The sequence below is a fragment of the Herpailurus yagouaroundi genome, unplaced genomic scaffold (assembly GCF_014898765.1).
Source record: "Herpailurus yagouaroundi ecotype Mexico unplaced genomic scaffold, PumYag 164, whole genome shotgun sequence".
NCBI classification, from domain to species: domain Eukaryota; kingdom Metazoa; phylum Chordata; class Mammalia; order Carnivora; family Felidae; genus Herpailurus; species Herpailurus yagouaroundi.
Genome location: NW_024412405.1, coordinates 35,898,410 through 35,915,398, shown reverse-complemented (window position 1 = coordinate 35,915,398; position 16,989 = coordinate 35,898,410). Strand labels below are relative to the sequence as shown.

The following is a 16,989-nucleotide window of genomic DNA, read 5'->3' as shown; positions in this document are numbered from 1 at the left end:
GTAGGGTTGGGGGTGACACTGGCTTGAGTGTCCACCCTGCTCCTCACCCAACGAAACCAGCTGCTTCAGCCTTCCAAGAAGTGGATTCTTTATCCACGGTCGTATCCCCCGATGACTGAAAGCAATGCAGTCTCGCCTTCTACCCTGGAAGTCAGCGAAAGGAGGATGTTTGAAGAGAGGCAACCAAAGGCGGTTAATTTCTTAGCCCTCATCAGTCATACTTATTTGATTGGTGCTAATGTGGAGGAAAGGCACCCGTGCACAGGCTTCCTCGTCTCGTATTTGCTTGTTGTAAATAACTGTTGTTTAGTAACTGCAGTTTAATAGGCAATTGCTGGGATATCCGAAGGTTGTTCAAAATACTTCGAGATGTGAAATAAAGAAACCATAGGTGTAAGTCCTTTAGTTGAAAAGAGTTTTGTGTCTGTTGTTAACATTTAGTTGCCTCAGCTCCATCCTGAACACATTCATATTTGGCTGACTGCTATTTATATGCCACTTAACTTCTCTGAGCTTATTTCTTCTGCAAAATGGTGTCACTACTACCATACCTCTCTAGCCTTCAAGGTTATTTTAAGGATCGCTTTAGAAACTATATGTGATGCCTCTTTGTAAACTATATTTTTTTAAAAAACCCAAGAGCGTTAGATTTTGAGGGTTTTTTTTTTTTTTTTGCGAAATATGCTTATTGGATACATTTTAGTTGTCCCAGCGAATGTGGAACTTTATAGTTTTATTGTCCATACTTATTTCTTTTTAGTTTTCTCTCTGTGCTATGGGAGATGTCAAAGAATCAAAAATGCAAATAACACCGGAAACTCCAGGAAGGATCCCAGTTTTGAATCCTTTCGAAAGTCCTGGTGATTATTCTAATCTCCATGAACAAACGCTCTCCAGTCCTTCTGTTTTTAAATCAACGAAATTACCAGTAAGTTATTCTTGACTAGTATTTATAAGTTAGTGTTTACAAACTATTAAAAAATTTTTTTTTTCAACATTTATTTATTTTTGGGACAGAGAGAGACAGAGCATGAACGGGGGAGGGGCAGAGAGAGAGGGAGACACAGAATCGGAAACAGGCTCCAGGCTCCGAGCCATCAGCCCAGAGCCCGACGCGGGGCTCGAACTCCCGGACAGCAAGATCGTGACCTGGCTGAAGTCGGACGCTTAACCGACTGCGCCACCCAGGCGCCCCCAAACTATTTTAAATGTAAACATCTTTCTTAGCAAGTTAAGGGAGAAATTTATCATGGAGCACATATATCTGGAATGTGCTTTTTTAGTTGTAATGTTCACTATAGTGTAGTGGTTGGGCTAAAAATAAGTTAGCTAGGTGGATTTTTTTTTGTTTTTGTTTGTTTTTTTTTGTTGTTGTTAGCATTTCTCCTTTTTTTTATTCAGTAGATAATATGTTGGCTTCCTGTAACTAGATGTAGCTAGATAGTATGATTGTTGATATATTAACTAATACCATATTCCAGGAGAAGCTATGTTCTCTAGTTATCTATTCTCATTTATTCAGGAAACCTATTTGAATGCTGCTTTGTATTCGATAAAGTGCTAGACATAGAGAACAAGTCAGGGTCATCAGACACAAACTCTCAAGAAGCTTGTATTCTAATACAGAGATCACCAAACTATTTCTGTCAAGGGCCAGACAGTAAATATTTTAGGCTTTGCGGGTCATCTTGTTGCTGTTACAACTAGTCACTATGCCTTGTATCACAAAAGCAACCATAGGCAATATGTAAACAGTGAGACCTTGCTGTGTTTCAATAAAGCTTTCTTTATGGATATTTAAATTTCATATAATTTTCACATGTCATGATAATATCCTTTTAGTTTTTCCAACCATTTTTAGCTTGCAGATTGTAGAAGCCAACCTCTACTCTAAAGGAATAGACATAACTAATCTAGGGACTTCAAAACAATATATGTGCCACGATTAGTGGTTAAACACAAGGGTGATATGGAAGGGAAAATGCTCTCTTGGAGGTTAGGGAAGACTTCATCCCTCTAGGTTATGTTTGCTGTTATTTGCCACCTAACAAGAGCAAGAACACTGGAGTTCTTTTGAAGTATAATCTCTTAACCTAGTAAATTACCTGGAAAAACTGCCAAGTGTGTGGCTGTTTATATACTACACTTTCATACCAGCTTAAACAAAGACCAAGTGGAGGAAAATTTTACAGTTATGTACTTTATATTGAGTCATGAATCTGACCTCGTGATTTTTTATTGAACCTTATTAAATGTTAGCTATATGTTAATATAGAATAGATAATGGATTGGCTGCAACTTAATCCTCAAAGCCACAATGTGTGGCATGTTGACCTTTTAAGCCTGATTTTTGTCAAAAATGCATTCTGAATTACAGATTAGGTTTTGGATAAGTTTTTGGTTCAGTTGGATAGTTGACTACAGAAAAGCAGCAGTGATTACCATTCATAATTATTTTAAGAATCAACTATTTTATGAACCTTTCTAGGCACTTCTGTAGTTAGTACTTCGTTTAGTTTCACTTCATTCGTAAGTAAAAGTAAAGACCTATGATAACTCTTAAAAAAGATTTTTACTTGGGCATGGTGCATCACTGATGAGTATTAATTGTGAAATTTCTATACTTCATTATTCTACTGTGACTTTTTTCCATTATTATGTAATTTCAAAAATCACCCAAATGGAAGATTTGGGTATTTTAAAATAGATATGGTCCAGTCAGTTGGTTTTATGATTTGATTATCATTTGCCATTTAATTTACTGATAAAGCCAAATTTTAAAATATGAGCTTTAAAATACTTTTGTATTATAACCATTCACATTATTTTTGAAGCTGACAGTTGTTAGCATTGTGATGAACTATTTTAGTTTGCTTTTACTTATAGGTTCACTTTCTTTTGTTAAGACTCCAGGGAAATTTAGATGGTCTATTGATCAACTAGCTGTAATAAATCCGGTAGAAATAGACCCAGAAGACATTCATCGTCAAGCTTTATACTTAAGTCATTCTCGGTAAGTTTTCTTTTCTTGTGTCTAAGTGTAATAACATACTTTCAAAGGGACATCAGAAATTCCAGTGATTGAATATATTTATATGTAAAGATATCAGGGAAGAAAATTTTTGATAGACATTTATTGTATCTAAATGAAGAGTAAATTCAAAGAACTATATCCAGAAAGATTCTCTTGCTAACAGTTCTAAACCTGAGTAGGAACCTTTTTTTTTTTTTAAGAGATAATCTTCCTCTGCTACTTACGGGACAACTGTGCTTTCCAAGCACTTGGTAGAAGGAAGAACATTTTGAAATTTGTATCATTCTACATGGTTGTGGCTTCTCCCATTAATTTTTGTATTGTTTATTTTTTTGGTGGTAGGGTAAAGCAAAATATTCTTTCATTGCCATCTGTGTTTGGGGAAGCTTAAAATCCCTTTACCAAGTTAAGACACATTGAATGAAAGGGTATCCTTTAGCAACAGAGAGCTTTTCTAGACATTATCCAGCTTTGATATAGGACCCTTAGGGATCTGAATTACATCGTGTTGAAGTCAACCTAGTAATCAGAGCAGCCTTAACTTGTTTCTAAGCATAGTGTGCCCCAGACTTGTGTTTTGTGCTGCGTGATGATGTCCAGTGTAGTGAGAACGTGCACTTCTTTGGTGCAACAGACCTAGCTTTTTGATTGTGATTTACTGTAAACTCTAATTATAAATAATAGCCTTTGTCAGTAGTTTTGGGGGATTCTTGTTAATGTCGGTTTTATAATTTTTTTTTTTTTTTTAATTTTTGAAACAATTGAGTACTGGTAAGACCAGCTTTTATTTTTCAGTCCCAAGGTACATTCAGTCCACAATAATGGACAATTGTTTACCTCTTAACTTCAGAATTCAGTCACACAAAAATGCACACCTGATAAGATGTTTTTGCAAATACTCGTCTGGATGTTTCTGCCCCTTCCTCTCTTGGCTCAGTAACTTGATGACCATTCACTCATAATTCATGTCCATCCAAAGTGTAGTAGAAAGGGAAAAGAATGGGGACAGCATTAAAGAATTTTTAATTAAATGTAAATAACAGTTTTGAAGAGAAGGTGAAAAAAAAGAATATCTAAAAGCAAATGAGTTACAAATTAGGCTGATTTTTTTTGTTTGACGCAAAATATATGCTTTATTATTTGCCTCTTGGTATACTCAACCATGGATAGCTATTAATCTATCAGTTATGAAGTCTTTATTTAGCACGTTGAGCAATACTGAAGTAGGATAGGCTATTATTCCCATCTAGAGAGTCAACAATACAATTAACCAAAGGTGTGACACAACATTTCTATATTTATTAATAAATGATGTATTGTTTAGGTAGGTTTATGGAAAGAATCTTGGTGTATTTCAGTAGATAGATTTGTAATACAAAAGAGGGGAAAAGAGTGGTAAAGACCCTAATTTTAATTACTATTGTAATTCAATGTATGGTTATTGCTTCTACCAAGGATAATGAGTACATTCTCAACAAAATGTGTTGATTCATTCTTAGAAACAGTGGCTTCCAGTGTCTCTTCCTGTGTAATATGAGTTCCCAATTTCAGTGCTTCCCACCCTTTTGATACTGCTACACATAAAAAATGATAACTGTAAGACAGACGAGTGCAAACAAATAAGTCTGGCCATACGGGAGGTTAATAATCCCGAAAAGGCCCTCCCTGACTCAGGACTCATTGAAGGCATACCAGTAACCTATATGCATCATGCCAGTGTTCTGTGATGTAATGGTCAGGATACTCTGTCCTGTATGACTTCTTAGAACCTCCCGTGATCAGGTTCTACAATATTTGCCAAAACCGATATTCACTGCTTCTAGCAGTCACTTGACTATTTCAGGTTCTTAAAGTCCCTCTGATGAAGCAGCAAAATGTTTCTGAATGAGGTAATACTAAATCAGAGCTAAATACTCTAAATACTAAATACTACATGCTGTTATTATTATGCACTGTCATTTTGACCTGGTTGTGTTCATGATAAGGTAAAGAAAACTGATTTATTTGCCCCCCAGATGGCTGTTGTTCAAGCTGAGATGTGTGGATTATCATTGTAATCTAATTTCTCATAATTCCCTTACTTGAAAAATTCATTTGATTTTAGTTTCTGAAACATACATTCTTATATAATTTTTGTTAAGCCACAAAAAAAAATACATGAAAATTTTTGAGAGAAAAATAAATTGTTGTAAAAAGAAGAAGTGTTTTAGTAATTTATTGACAGAAAGCAAATGTTCTCTCCTGGAACAGATGTAAGAAGTCCTACAAGGCTAACTGCTCTGTTCTTAGCAGGTCTGTGCCCGGTACTTGAGACCTGACATGTTACGTAGCTGATAAATTTGTGTTGCTATATTGCATATTGTATCAAAGTGAAAAAAATTCATTTAGACAGAATTTTACATTGTCAGTATTTTATTTCATAAATAAAATTTTTGCCTCTTTATTCAGAACTGTAAGGATAATCGTTTCTTCTATTTCAGAGTAAGAGTTCATTCTAAAATTATAGCTATGATAAACTTGCAGTAATTGAAGAAAAAGAATTTGGACAATTTTTAGATTTCTGTAGAATGAAATACTTCTTAATTTGTGATGGTTAAAGGATGAGGTTTATTCAGATTACTTTATGTTGTAACTAGTAATTTAAAAATTATATCACTGTAAGCCTTTTTAAAGAAAATACTCTTCCATTCACACTGAATGGAAAAGAGGGAGGTAAGCCTAACAGCCAGTGCCAAATATCTAAATACTGTCATTTACTAATGTGATAAGATACCAGTTTTTCTTTAAGATGAGCTTAACATTTGCCAGTTTTCAACAGAAGGAAAGTATTTCTTTGAAAGCTTATTATTTCAAATGTTCAATCAGCTGAAGTAATGGCATGGTTATTTTTCTCCTTTATCTCTGTATAGAATAGATAAAGATGTGGAAGACAAAAGACAAAAAGCCATTGAAGAGGTAACTTAAAACTGTTACTGATCATTAAGCCAGTTAAGCGTCAATTCTGCATGCATGTCCCCTCTTTTAGGATGACTTCCTTCAATCATTTGCCATTCCAGATCCCCACCAGCCTGGCCTGTCCCCAGCTTTGTCAAGCTCCCTTCTGTGCACCCATAAGACGATGTTGTTCATCCATTCCCCTGCCTCTTCTAGAGCGCTTACAGTATTGTAATGATTGGTTTAATACTCCTCTCCCCTAGACTAAGGGATTTTTTTGGCCAATATTGTACTTCGTTTGTCTTTTCATGCTCCGGGCCTAGCACAGTTTGTCTTCCTTGTGCCTTCAGAATACTGATGAGCACAAGCTTTGGTTTCAAGTTGGAGTTTATGTAGAGGAAGTTGAATTATTTTCAGACCTGAAAATCTAGATTGGCATTGGTAATGGTTTTATCTGTTAATTTGAATTTTTAAGACATACAATATATTTCATGAAATAAAATACCTTACTGAAAAACAGAAAAAAGTGTATTCCAAATGTAGGGTCTGTGGGGTTTTTTTAATAAAAATAATAAACTAAGTTTTTCACTTGCTCCTTTGTTTGATGAATTTCTCTTAGAGCGTAAATAAGGATTAGCAATCTAGTTATTTCCCTTTATGTCATGGCAACATTTATTTTTCCTTTTTCCCTTGCTAGCCCCCTCTGCTTCCCTCTATTCATTAGCTGTATTTGGCCCTTCTGCACCCCAAAGACTTCAGCTGTGGAGTGTTTCGAGATCCAGTGATGTTCTCCCCCTCCTGCACTTACTTTTCTAGTGTCGATATTTTCCCTTTGTGTTTCAGATACAGCCTATTTCTTCAAAAACCATTTCACATACTGTACTGCTCTCAAACATTATTTACTTCTTTATCCAGAAACTTCAGAATTTGCCTTCTGATCGAATCACTTGATTCCACCACAGTTAGATATTCTCAGACTGGTTCCCATTTCCCAACGTTTTAGGAAGTATGCTTTCCCTTTTGAATCCTCAACTTTAAAGGGAAATTCAGTAGAAAATACAAGAAAATGAAGTCAGACTGAAGATTAGGGTCAGTGTATCTGACACAAATATATCAGAAGCAAATTAAATATTTTTAAATGTATAAGTATTTGAAAGAATAAATACATGTAGGTAGTAAAAACAAATTTAGACTTGAAAGAAAAATTATAAAATGAAAACGAAGAGCTTCTTGTTTCCCATCTTACTTCCTGAAAGTAACTCTGTGATATTCATACTTTCAGATTAATTTTATATATATAATAGCCAATGGCCTTTAACAGTTTTGCATAAATAGGATCATCATTCTCGTATTGTTTTACATCTTGCTTTTTTGGCTTAATAATGTTAGTTTTTTTTATTACTATTTTTTATTTTTTATTTTTATTATTATTAGCACATTTGATTTTAATAATAGTGTAGTATTCCTTTGTATGAATGTGTCGTATCCTAAGTCAGCCCCTATTGATAGATGTTTAGGGTTGTGTTTGGTGTTCTATCACAAATAATGGTTCAGTGAACCCACTTGTACACATCTTTGTGTAATTGAAACATACTTGCTAAGTCAGAGGCTTTGTTTGTAATTTCAGTTTTGATAAATTTTGCTTATACTGCCCTCCCAAAAGGTGGTAACAGTTTTTACTCCAGGCCGCATTATGGTACTTTCTGTTTTCTCATTATCTGCAATACTGATTATTTTCGAACCCTTAATTTGTGTTATTCTTAACACTTTAAAAATTTCATCTTGTTAATTTGGATTTGTATGTCTTTCATTTTGAGTCAACTAAATACATTGCTTCATTAGTCTATGGGTCCTTTTTTTTTTTTTCTGGGAATTGTACATATCATAATCTCTGCCACCTTCCCCTCTTCTTTCATATCTTTCCTCGTGTCAGGGAAATTAGTTCTTTATCGTATGTATGGCAAAATATAAAGAAAATGTTTTGGGGGTGAGTCCCATGTTGGGTGTAGAGATTACTTTAAAAAAATTACATCTGTAAAAAGAAAAAATACAGGAAAGAAAATGTTTTGAATTCCCTCTAAAACAGAGACGGAAGAGGAAAATCTTGTAGTAGGCTTTATTTTATATCTTGGCTGAAAAAAGGAAAGATACGTATCCAAATGCTTTATCTCCATTTGAGTATACTGGCCAGTGGTGTACCAGTTAATGTTTAACAACTGGCCCTTTGGTTGTGGTAAGAGTATGAGTTTTAGAGACTCCTGCTGTCTGTAGTGTAAATACTCCAACCATGGCCGTTTTTGAGACGTGACATCACTGAATGATAAAACAAGGGCAGTGGTGCACCACTATATGTGGGCGTTACACCATACTGATGCAAAAGACATAATCTCAAGAGCATGGGTCCTCATAAGTGTAAAATAATTAACAGGTAATGAGTTGGGGCATATATTACCTTTATTTTTGATATAGTTTATTTAATTGTAACTTTACAAGTTTTTAACATTAGCTTTAACAACTGATGCACAAATTTCCTGAAAACTTACTAGATTTTGAGAGCCAGTGTAAGCCAGTTCCAGCACACCATTCATACTAGCTTACCTGTATACATCTATCTGCATTTATTTCTTTCCTCTTCATCCTCCCTTTTGTCATCCCCACCTTCCCCCACCCAAGTTGGGAGGAATTAAAAATATTTTCTGCCCTTCGATTAATATTGAGTAGTTGAAATATTTAAGTGGTTGAAATATTAACATTTCTCTTTCTATATATACTGTAAATTTCTTCTATTTCACCTTTGGTCATTTGTGCTTTTAAGTATTAAAATTTTTAAATGTAACTATAAAGTCTGTGTAACATGTTTGGTGATTATTTGATTATTTGAAAATAACAGATACTTTTTATATTTTGGGAGGAATTCACGCCTAATTGTATGACTTTAATTTTTCTAGTTTTTCACAAAAGATGTCATTGTACCCTCTCCTTGGACTGATCATGAAGGGAAACAGCTTTCAGAGTATCATTCCAGTAAATGTGAGTTGTACTAAAAATCATATGAATAGATAAAAATCATAGAATCATAAAACTCAGTGAATATAAAGCAATATATAGTAAAGTGTCCACTTGTCTGCTTTGGTAAGGGGCTTGATACACATTAGATTTCTGGATACCAGAAGATTTAACCTTTTAAGGATCAAGCTTCCAAGTAAGGAATGAGCAAGTCACGAGAATAAAAGGTACAGCATAGAGAATACAGTCAGGAATACTGTATTGGTGTTGTATGGTGACAGATGGTAGCTATGCTTCTGAACACAGCACAACAGAGTTGTATAGAGTTGTCAAATGCACAGAGCCCTCTTTCCCTGCCCCTCCCCTGCTCATGCTTGCACATGCTCAGTCTTTCTCTCTTTCTCAAATAAATAAACTTAATTAAAAAAAAAACTGTTTAAAGGTTACAGTTTAAAACATGATTAAAATGTACTGAGTTCTTATTTGGAGCCATTTTATGCTGATTTAACTTTTTCTTCATGACCGTTGTGAATATCAGTTATGGTGGTTGCAGAGGATTCATTGATGCAGAAGTAGTTGGTATTGAATGAAGAACTGAGTGGTTAATGATTTCTGCCCAGTTTTCCAGGTTAATTTCTAAAACGAAATTCTTATTTTTATTTATTTTTAAAAAATTTTTTTTTCAACGTTTTTTTATTTTATTTTTGGGACAGAGAGAGACAGAGCATGAACGAGGGAGGGGCAGAGAGAGAGGGAGACACAGAATCGGAAACAGGCTCCAGGCTCTGAGCCATCAGCCCAGAGCCCGACGCGGGGCTCGAACTCACGGACCGCGAGATCGTGACCTGGCTGAAGTCGGACGCTTAACCGACTGCGCCACCCAGGCGCCCCTAAAACGAAATTCTTAAATTGCTTTGCTTTTTGCTAATTTACTGATTTCTTATAAAGGTAGAGGAGGTATGGACACCAGACCTCTAGGGCAAAAGAATATAGCTGATTATCTGGCAATATTGGTAAGGAAATTGAAGGACAAGCCAGGAATCTTTCAAATATTTTTCCACCCCCAGGAAGTGGTTGTATTTGCTCTCAATGTCCTTTGAGTTGTGAGCAATGTTAGAGTATTATACATATAGGCTCATTTTCAGTGAAGTTGCCCACTCTTTTATGTAGCATGCATTAATTATGCTGTCAGTATAAGAGAGACTGTTCCTTTCTTTAGCAAAAACGCAACAATAATAGGTAAAATGGCTTGAGCACTCTCCATGTGCCCTACAGTGCTAAGTACTCTCAGTAATTCCCTACAGCAGCTCACCTGCGGTAGGTACTATTATTGGCCTCATTTGATGAGAAAACCTCGTTTTAGAAAGGTGAAAGCACTTGTTCAGAATTACAGAGATGATAGAAGTGGTAGAACCTGGATTCAAAACTAGGCATTCTCAGTTGGATTCTGTATTCTCAGCCATTATAAACTGAAGGTCGCGTGCAGTAGTAGATGGAGACCTGGGCTGGGAGACCTCCTGCTACTTTAAATCTGTAGGGCTGATCTGGATCAAATTATTCAATCTCTTTAGACCTCAGCTCTTTACTTGTGAAACAAAGGAATTGAACGACATAGTTGTCTGTTAATGTCCCTCCCAGCCCTAAAATTTCTATCCAAGGTAACATTTTCATAGACACTACTTTAATTTTGGGTTTTTGAACAGATGAATCAGCCTTCCTATGTGGTCTCTATACTGTGTTCAGAGGCAAGAATGGTTTTGTTTATTCACATTGGCTTATACTGTTAACTTTTACTATTACTAATACTTATGCAGCAAGGCACTTCAATGAATATAATCATGTGTTTTTATTTATGGTCTTCAGTGAGATTTTCTTTAGATTTCACACACAGTCTGAGAATCTCTAGGGTATAGGCTATGTGTTTCCCTGTTTTGACTAGGCAGTGCCCCCCTGCTCTCCAGAATGACTGCACAGTCTACACAACCAGTAACAGTGCCTAGGATTCCTGTGTCCCCACAGCCCTGCCAACATTTGGCATTATCCATCTTTCACATGCTTGCCTTTCCTATGGGTTGTTTGACATTCTAAGTGATTGTTGAAATTTTCATTTCTTCATATACTAATGATCTTTGAAATTTTCTTTCTTGTAAAATACCTATTAATAATTTATTGGTCATATTTTTAGGATTTGCTGTCTTTTTTCTCTTGTTAATGTCTAAGACACCTTGTATAACATAGTTATATTGGTTCTAAACATTTGAAATACCATCTCTCATTCCGCCATATATACACCATTTTTGTTCTTCATGTCTTTGGTTGCATAGAAATTCTTATTCTGATGTAATCAAAACCATCAAATTTTTTTCTCATTTTATTGTGTTCTTAAGCTTATTTAAAAAGTCCTTCTAAAGACATTTGCAAATGACATATCGGACAAAGGGCTAGTATCCAAAATCTATTAAAGAGTTCACCAAACTCTACACCCGAAAAACAAATAACCCAGTGAAGAAATGGGCAGAAAACATGAATAGACACTTCTTTAAAGAAGACATCCAGATGGCCAACAGGCACATGAAAAGATGCTCAATGTCACTCCTCATCAGGGAAATACAAACCAAAACCACACTCAGATGTCACCTCACGCCAGTCAGAGTGGCCAAAATGAACACATCAGGAGACTATAGATGCTGGCGAGAATGTGGAGAAACGGGAACCCTTTTGCCCTGTTGCTGGGAGTGCAAACTGGTACAGCCACTCTGGAAAACAGTGTGGAGGTTCCTCAAAAAATTAAAAATAGACCTACCCTATGACCCAGCACTGCTAAGAATTTACCCAAGGGATACAGGAGTACTGATGCATAGGGGCACTTGTACTCCAATGTTTATAGCAACACTCTCAACAGTAGCCAAATTATGGAAAGAGCCTAAATGTCCATCAACTGTTGAATGGATAGAGAAATCGTGGCTTATATACACAATGGAGTACTACGTGGCAATGAGAAAGAATGAAATATGGCCCTTTGTAGCAATGTGGATGGAACTGGAGAGTGTGATGCTAAGTGAAATAAGCCATACAGAGAAAGACAGATACCATATGTTTTCACTCTTATGTGGATCCTGAGAAACTTAACAGAAACCCATGGGGGAGGGGAAGGGAAAAAAAAAAAAAGAGGTTAGAGTGGGAGGGAGCCAAAACATAAGAGACTCTTAAAAACTGAGAACAGACTGAGGGTTGATGGGGGGTGGGAGGGAGGGGAGGGTGGGTGATGGGTATTGAGGAGGGCACCTTTTGGGATGAGCACTGGGTGTTGTATGGAAACCAATTTGACAATAAATTTCATATATTGAAAAAAAAAAGTCCTTCTAGGGGAAAACAAACACTTGCAAAAGATTTGAAAAGTGTAATAGTGCTGCAGTAGGTGTCTTTCTAATCTAAGAAGGTCAGAGGAGGAATGCTGTTGGAAGATAATTTAAGCTGAGACTTAATTAGCCAGACTCAGCAAATGAGGGAGGAAAGTCAGAATAGTATGAGAAATACCTAAATGTGAGAGAGAAGCTGTTTGTTTATTTATTTATCTTAAAAAAATTTGTTTTAATGTTTATTTTTGAGAGGGAGAGGGAGGGGCAGAGAGCAAGGGAGACACAGAATCTGGAAGCAGTCTTCAGGCTCTGAACTGTCAGCATAGAGCCCAACATGGGGCTCAAACTCAAGAACCTGAGCTGAAGTCGGACACTTAATTGAGCCACCCAGGCACCCCAGCCACCTGTTTTTTTTAAGATGTTCAAATAACTAGTGTTTAGTTGGAGGACGACTGTGCTAGAGACAGAGACAAGGTTTTGAAGGGCTTCCTACGGTGCTAAGGTGTTTGGACTGCAGACTGAAGGACATAAGAGTTTTCGGCAGCATAGTGCCTTGATTATATTTGTTATAGAAGGTCACACTGCTTACAGCAAAGAAAGCATTTGAATGTAGAATTTTCTTTTTTATTTATTCTGATAGCATTTAATAGGAGGCTTTAATTCACTTGCCCGTCCACCCACTTACTCATTCACCCATTTATTTATTTAGGTTTGTTAAGTTACTATATTTTGTAATGTTGTTTTAAGCTTTCTGGAGTTTTTTTTTCTTCTTCTCCGTGCCTTTTCCTCCCTTTTATTTTGTTTATATTAGTCATTTTTTTCATTGTGTGTTTGTTTTTTTTTTTTGATTATTTTCAAGTTACAAAACTTAGTAGCCATTAATTTTCAGTTAAAAAAATTATTTTCACTTACTTTTGACTCCTGTTATGAAAAAAAACACTGAGCATGGTTTTATCAAATTTTAGGTTTTGTCAAAATGATCTGGCATTTTAATTCAGACAATTTATCTAACCCATATTGCAAAAACATTAAGCAACAGAGGACTTGAGGACTTTGAGGTATGCTAACGTGCATCCTCAATCTTTTAAGGTTAACATAATGGAGAGTAACCGTACTTTCCTTAAAAATTGTTACTTGGTGCCTCCTTATTTGCTGTGGCAATCCTTTAAGTTTTATCTTTGTGCTCCCTCAAAGTTAAAAAACTAACAGAAACATGCCAAATTATTATATATGCAGACATTTATTTTTTAAATGTCGTAAAGTAAAAGTTTTCACTCTGTTCATTTTTTTTACTCTGAAAAAAGTAATCCTAAAGTAAATGAAGAATATAAAATATAAGATTTAACACTTAAAATGTTTTACAGGTATTAACATAACTAGTGAATCTCCAGTTGGAAGAAAGCTTACCATCCATGCTGAGAAAAGCAATGGTAAGTATAAATATAATCTAAAATGAAGAATGTTCCACATTAAACTACACTACATTTGATTTTAAATTCAGTTTGTGTGATAACATTTTACTCTGGAATTGAAATTATTTAATTATGAATGAACTATAGGAAAGCTCATTTTAAAAAATAATCAGAATAGATATATCCTGCCAGTTTTAGAAATAGCAGTAGTGTGTGTGTGTGTGGTTTTTTTTTTTTAACTTTTTTATTTATTTCTGAGAGACAGAGCATGCGGGGGGAGGGGCAGAGACAGAGGGAGACACAGAATCCAAAGCAGGCTCCAGGCTCCGAGCTGTCAGCACAGAGCCCAACACGGGGCTCGAACTTGCGAATTGAGAGATCATGACCTGAGCCGAAGTCGGATGCTTAACCAACTGAGCCACCCAGGCGCCTCAGTGTGTTGTTTTCTTGTTCAAAGCATGTGAGTTGTTTTCTGGTTTGGGACAGCATTTAAAAAAAAAAAATGTGTGCGGATATTGGGAAATCTACCCCCAAATACAGGTGACCCTTGAAGAAGTTGGGGGCTTGGGGTACCAGTACCCCATGTAGTCAAAAACCCATATATAACTTTTGACTCCCCCCCCCAAATTTAACTACTAATAGCCTACTGTTGACTGGATGCCTTATTAATAACATAGTTGATTAACACATATTTTGTATGTTATATGTATTATGTAGTGTAGTCTTACAATAAAGTAAGTTAAAAGAAAATGTTAAGATCCTAAGGAAGAGAAAATACATTTATAGTACTGTACTGTATTTATTGAAAAATGTGCACATTTAAGTGAACCCATGCAGTCGAAATCCATGTTATTGAAGAGTCAGGTGTATAGGCTGGCTTCTTTTTTTTTTAAGTTTATTTATTTTGAGAGACAGAGAGAGAGAGAGAGAGAGAGAGAGAGAGAGAGAGAAGGGTGCTTGCAAGCATGGGAAGGGCAGAGAGAGAGGGAAAGAGAATCCCAGGCAGGCTCTGCACTGTCAGTGCAGGTCTTGATCTTATGAATTGTGAGATCATGACCTGAGATGAAATCAAGAGCCAGACATTGAATCGACTGAGCCACTCAGGCGCCTTAGGCTGGCTTCTTTTTTGATTCCAGCACCAACAGTATAACCAGGAATTAACTCTTGGCGTTATCAGGTTTATATCAGTGCTGGAAACTGCTTAAAGAAAGTTGGCATGTTAGTTAATAGAATACATAAATGAAATCATTCAGTTTGGCTGAAACAGCATGGGGAGATGGCTGATTGGGAAGCACATGCTAAATTGCATGTAATATGCTTACATTGATTTATCTGTGTTTGTATTTATTTATCTGCTTGCTTCCAGCTGCTTGTCAGACATTGCTGTCTCTTCCTGTGGATTTTAATTTAGAAAATGTATTAGGTAAGTATTGTATTTGTTTAAACCTTTAATAACTTAAATAGAAGGTTTTATTTTGATGGCTTTTCGTAAATGGAAATAGGTGGCAATGTCTCTAAAGAAGTGGGGAAACCATCCTGAACTTTCTCCTTTTAGCATGGCCTTAATTAGCCTTTTTGTGACAATGAATTTTACTGTAGACATAAACTATTTATGGGCACATCTTATTGGTATTACCTATACTAATCATGAAGTACTCAAAAAAGAATAATTTCAGATTGCCAACGTCACATATGCAATTAAACCTTGCCCTCTTTTTTGAACAAAATTCAAACATACAGTACATGCTGGTTTCTTTAAAAATATCATATAACTGAAGCATAATTGCTCTTCAAAATGACTAGCTTTGCCTTTTATTCTGTTAACATTAAATATAGGTGACTATTTTAGAGCTGATGAATTTTCAGATCAGTCTCCTGGAAACCTCAGTTCTTCATCCCTCAGAAGAAAGCTATTTTTAGATGGCAATGGAAGTATTTCTGACTCCTTACCTCCAGCTTCTCCCAGAAGTCCTCGCAGTGGTGCTCAAGCCTCACTTGAGGTTTTTTATTCGATAGATTTATCTCCTGTACGGTGTAGGAGTCCTGTGCAGACCCCAAGTTCGGTAAGAAGTGCACTAAAAGTGGTGGTTAGTTTGCTATGAGATGGACCTCGATGCTCATTTTACATTCCAGGAATGGTTGTTGTGGATTTTATATTTCATGAGGATTAGGCTAGTTCACATTTTGTCATTAGGAGTGTTTTTGGTCAGATTCTGTTTCTGATCTAGAGGTATATGGGATGACCAGATTTGTCACGAGTCTCTAGAAATTTCAGTGTAAGTTGTTTACTGAACTATGTAAGATTCTCAGTATCCCACAACTGGATTGCCATTAATGGAGTAATTTAATTTAGAGTTGTTCATAAACAGCTGCTAGGATGAAATAGAATGGTTTGTTTAAACACTGCATTTATATTTTATTTTGATTAACAGACTCTATTTCAAAATTTTTGTAACAGTCTTCTTAATTGTCCTTGCTATAAGATGCCTTGCCTTTTGGTGGATGACCAAACTTTATCTGACCTACTTTATAAGTGTGTTTTGAAGATGAAGATAAATAACATATGGTGTATATAACAAATTAAGAAAGAGAACCATGTGATTTTATTTATTTATTTTTATCACAGGGGCAGTTTTCTTCCAGCCCTATTCAGGGGAGCACAAAAAAATACAGTTTGGGAAGTATAACCAGCCCTTCACCTATTTCTTCACCCACTTTCTCGCCAATTGCACTTCAAATAGGAAAGACTCCGCTCTCGGGTATGTCTCAGAATAAAATACCTATTTGAAATTTCATGTTACTATTATTTGTTATTAAAGAGGTTCTTTTTTAGCTTGTTCGAACTATAGAGCTCTAACTAGGTGAGCTCCACTCACCTTCTGAAATTTAGAATCTGGCTTTTTTTTTAAAGGAACAATTTACCTTCAAAAACTGGATTCTCAGCAAAGTTCTGTGCTACTATTAAACACAGGTAATCTGATTAGCAGTATTACATCAAGCATTCTTATAAAGGGAATCAAAGAAAGATGGCAATTTTAGAGTTCAGTTGGTTTCTGTATGCCTTCTGACCTGTAGGGTCAGGCTTTGGTAATCAGATATTCATATTTTGTAAAGATACATTTGAGTAAGGTTTTAAGGTATAGTGTGTGGAGATTTATATATTTCTCTTTACACTATGTCAGTATCTCTGAAAAAAATTATAGCTTCTTTTGAAAAAATTCACAATCAAAAGCTATTCATAATA

At 35.7% G+C, this 16,989-nt stretch overlaps 1 protein-coding gene across 2 annotated transcripts in view; it reads left to right on the top strand.

Moving 5' to 3' along the window:
• Positions 1-16,989, top strand: part of BORA (BORA aurora kinase A activator) — a 29,046-nt gene that overhangs the window by 864 nt on the left and 11,193 nt on the right. Inside the window, exons 2-9 of one of the 2 annotated variants that reach the window (XM_040487383.1) lie at positions 761-928; positions 2,907-3,013; positions 5,944-5,989; positions 8,917-8,998; positions 13,698-13,763; positions 15,112-15,168; positions 15,762-15,808; positions 16,372-16,504. In XM_040487383.1, the coding sequence (XP_040343317.1) occupies positions 761-928; positions 2,907-3,013; positions 5,944-5,989; positions 8,917-8,998; positions 13,698-13,763; positions 15,112-15,168; positions 15,762-15,808; positions 16,372-16,504 (706 nt within the window). Of the gene's footprint in view, positions 1-760; positions 929-2,906; positions 3,014-5,943; positions 5,990-8,916; positions 8,999-13,697; positions 13,764-15,111; positions 15,169-15,581; positions 15,809-16,371; positions 16,505-16,989 lie in introns of both variants that reach the window. The other variant, XM_040487382.1, reaches the window with a different exon arrangement.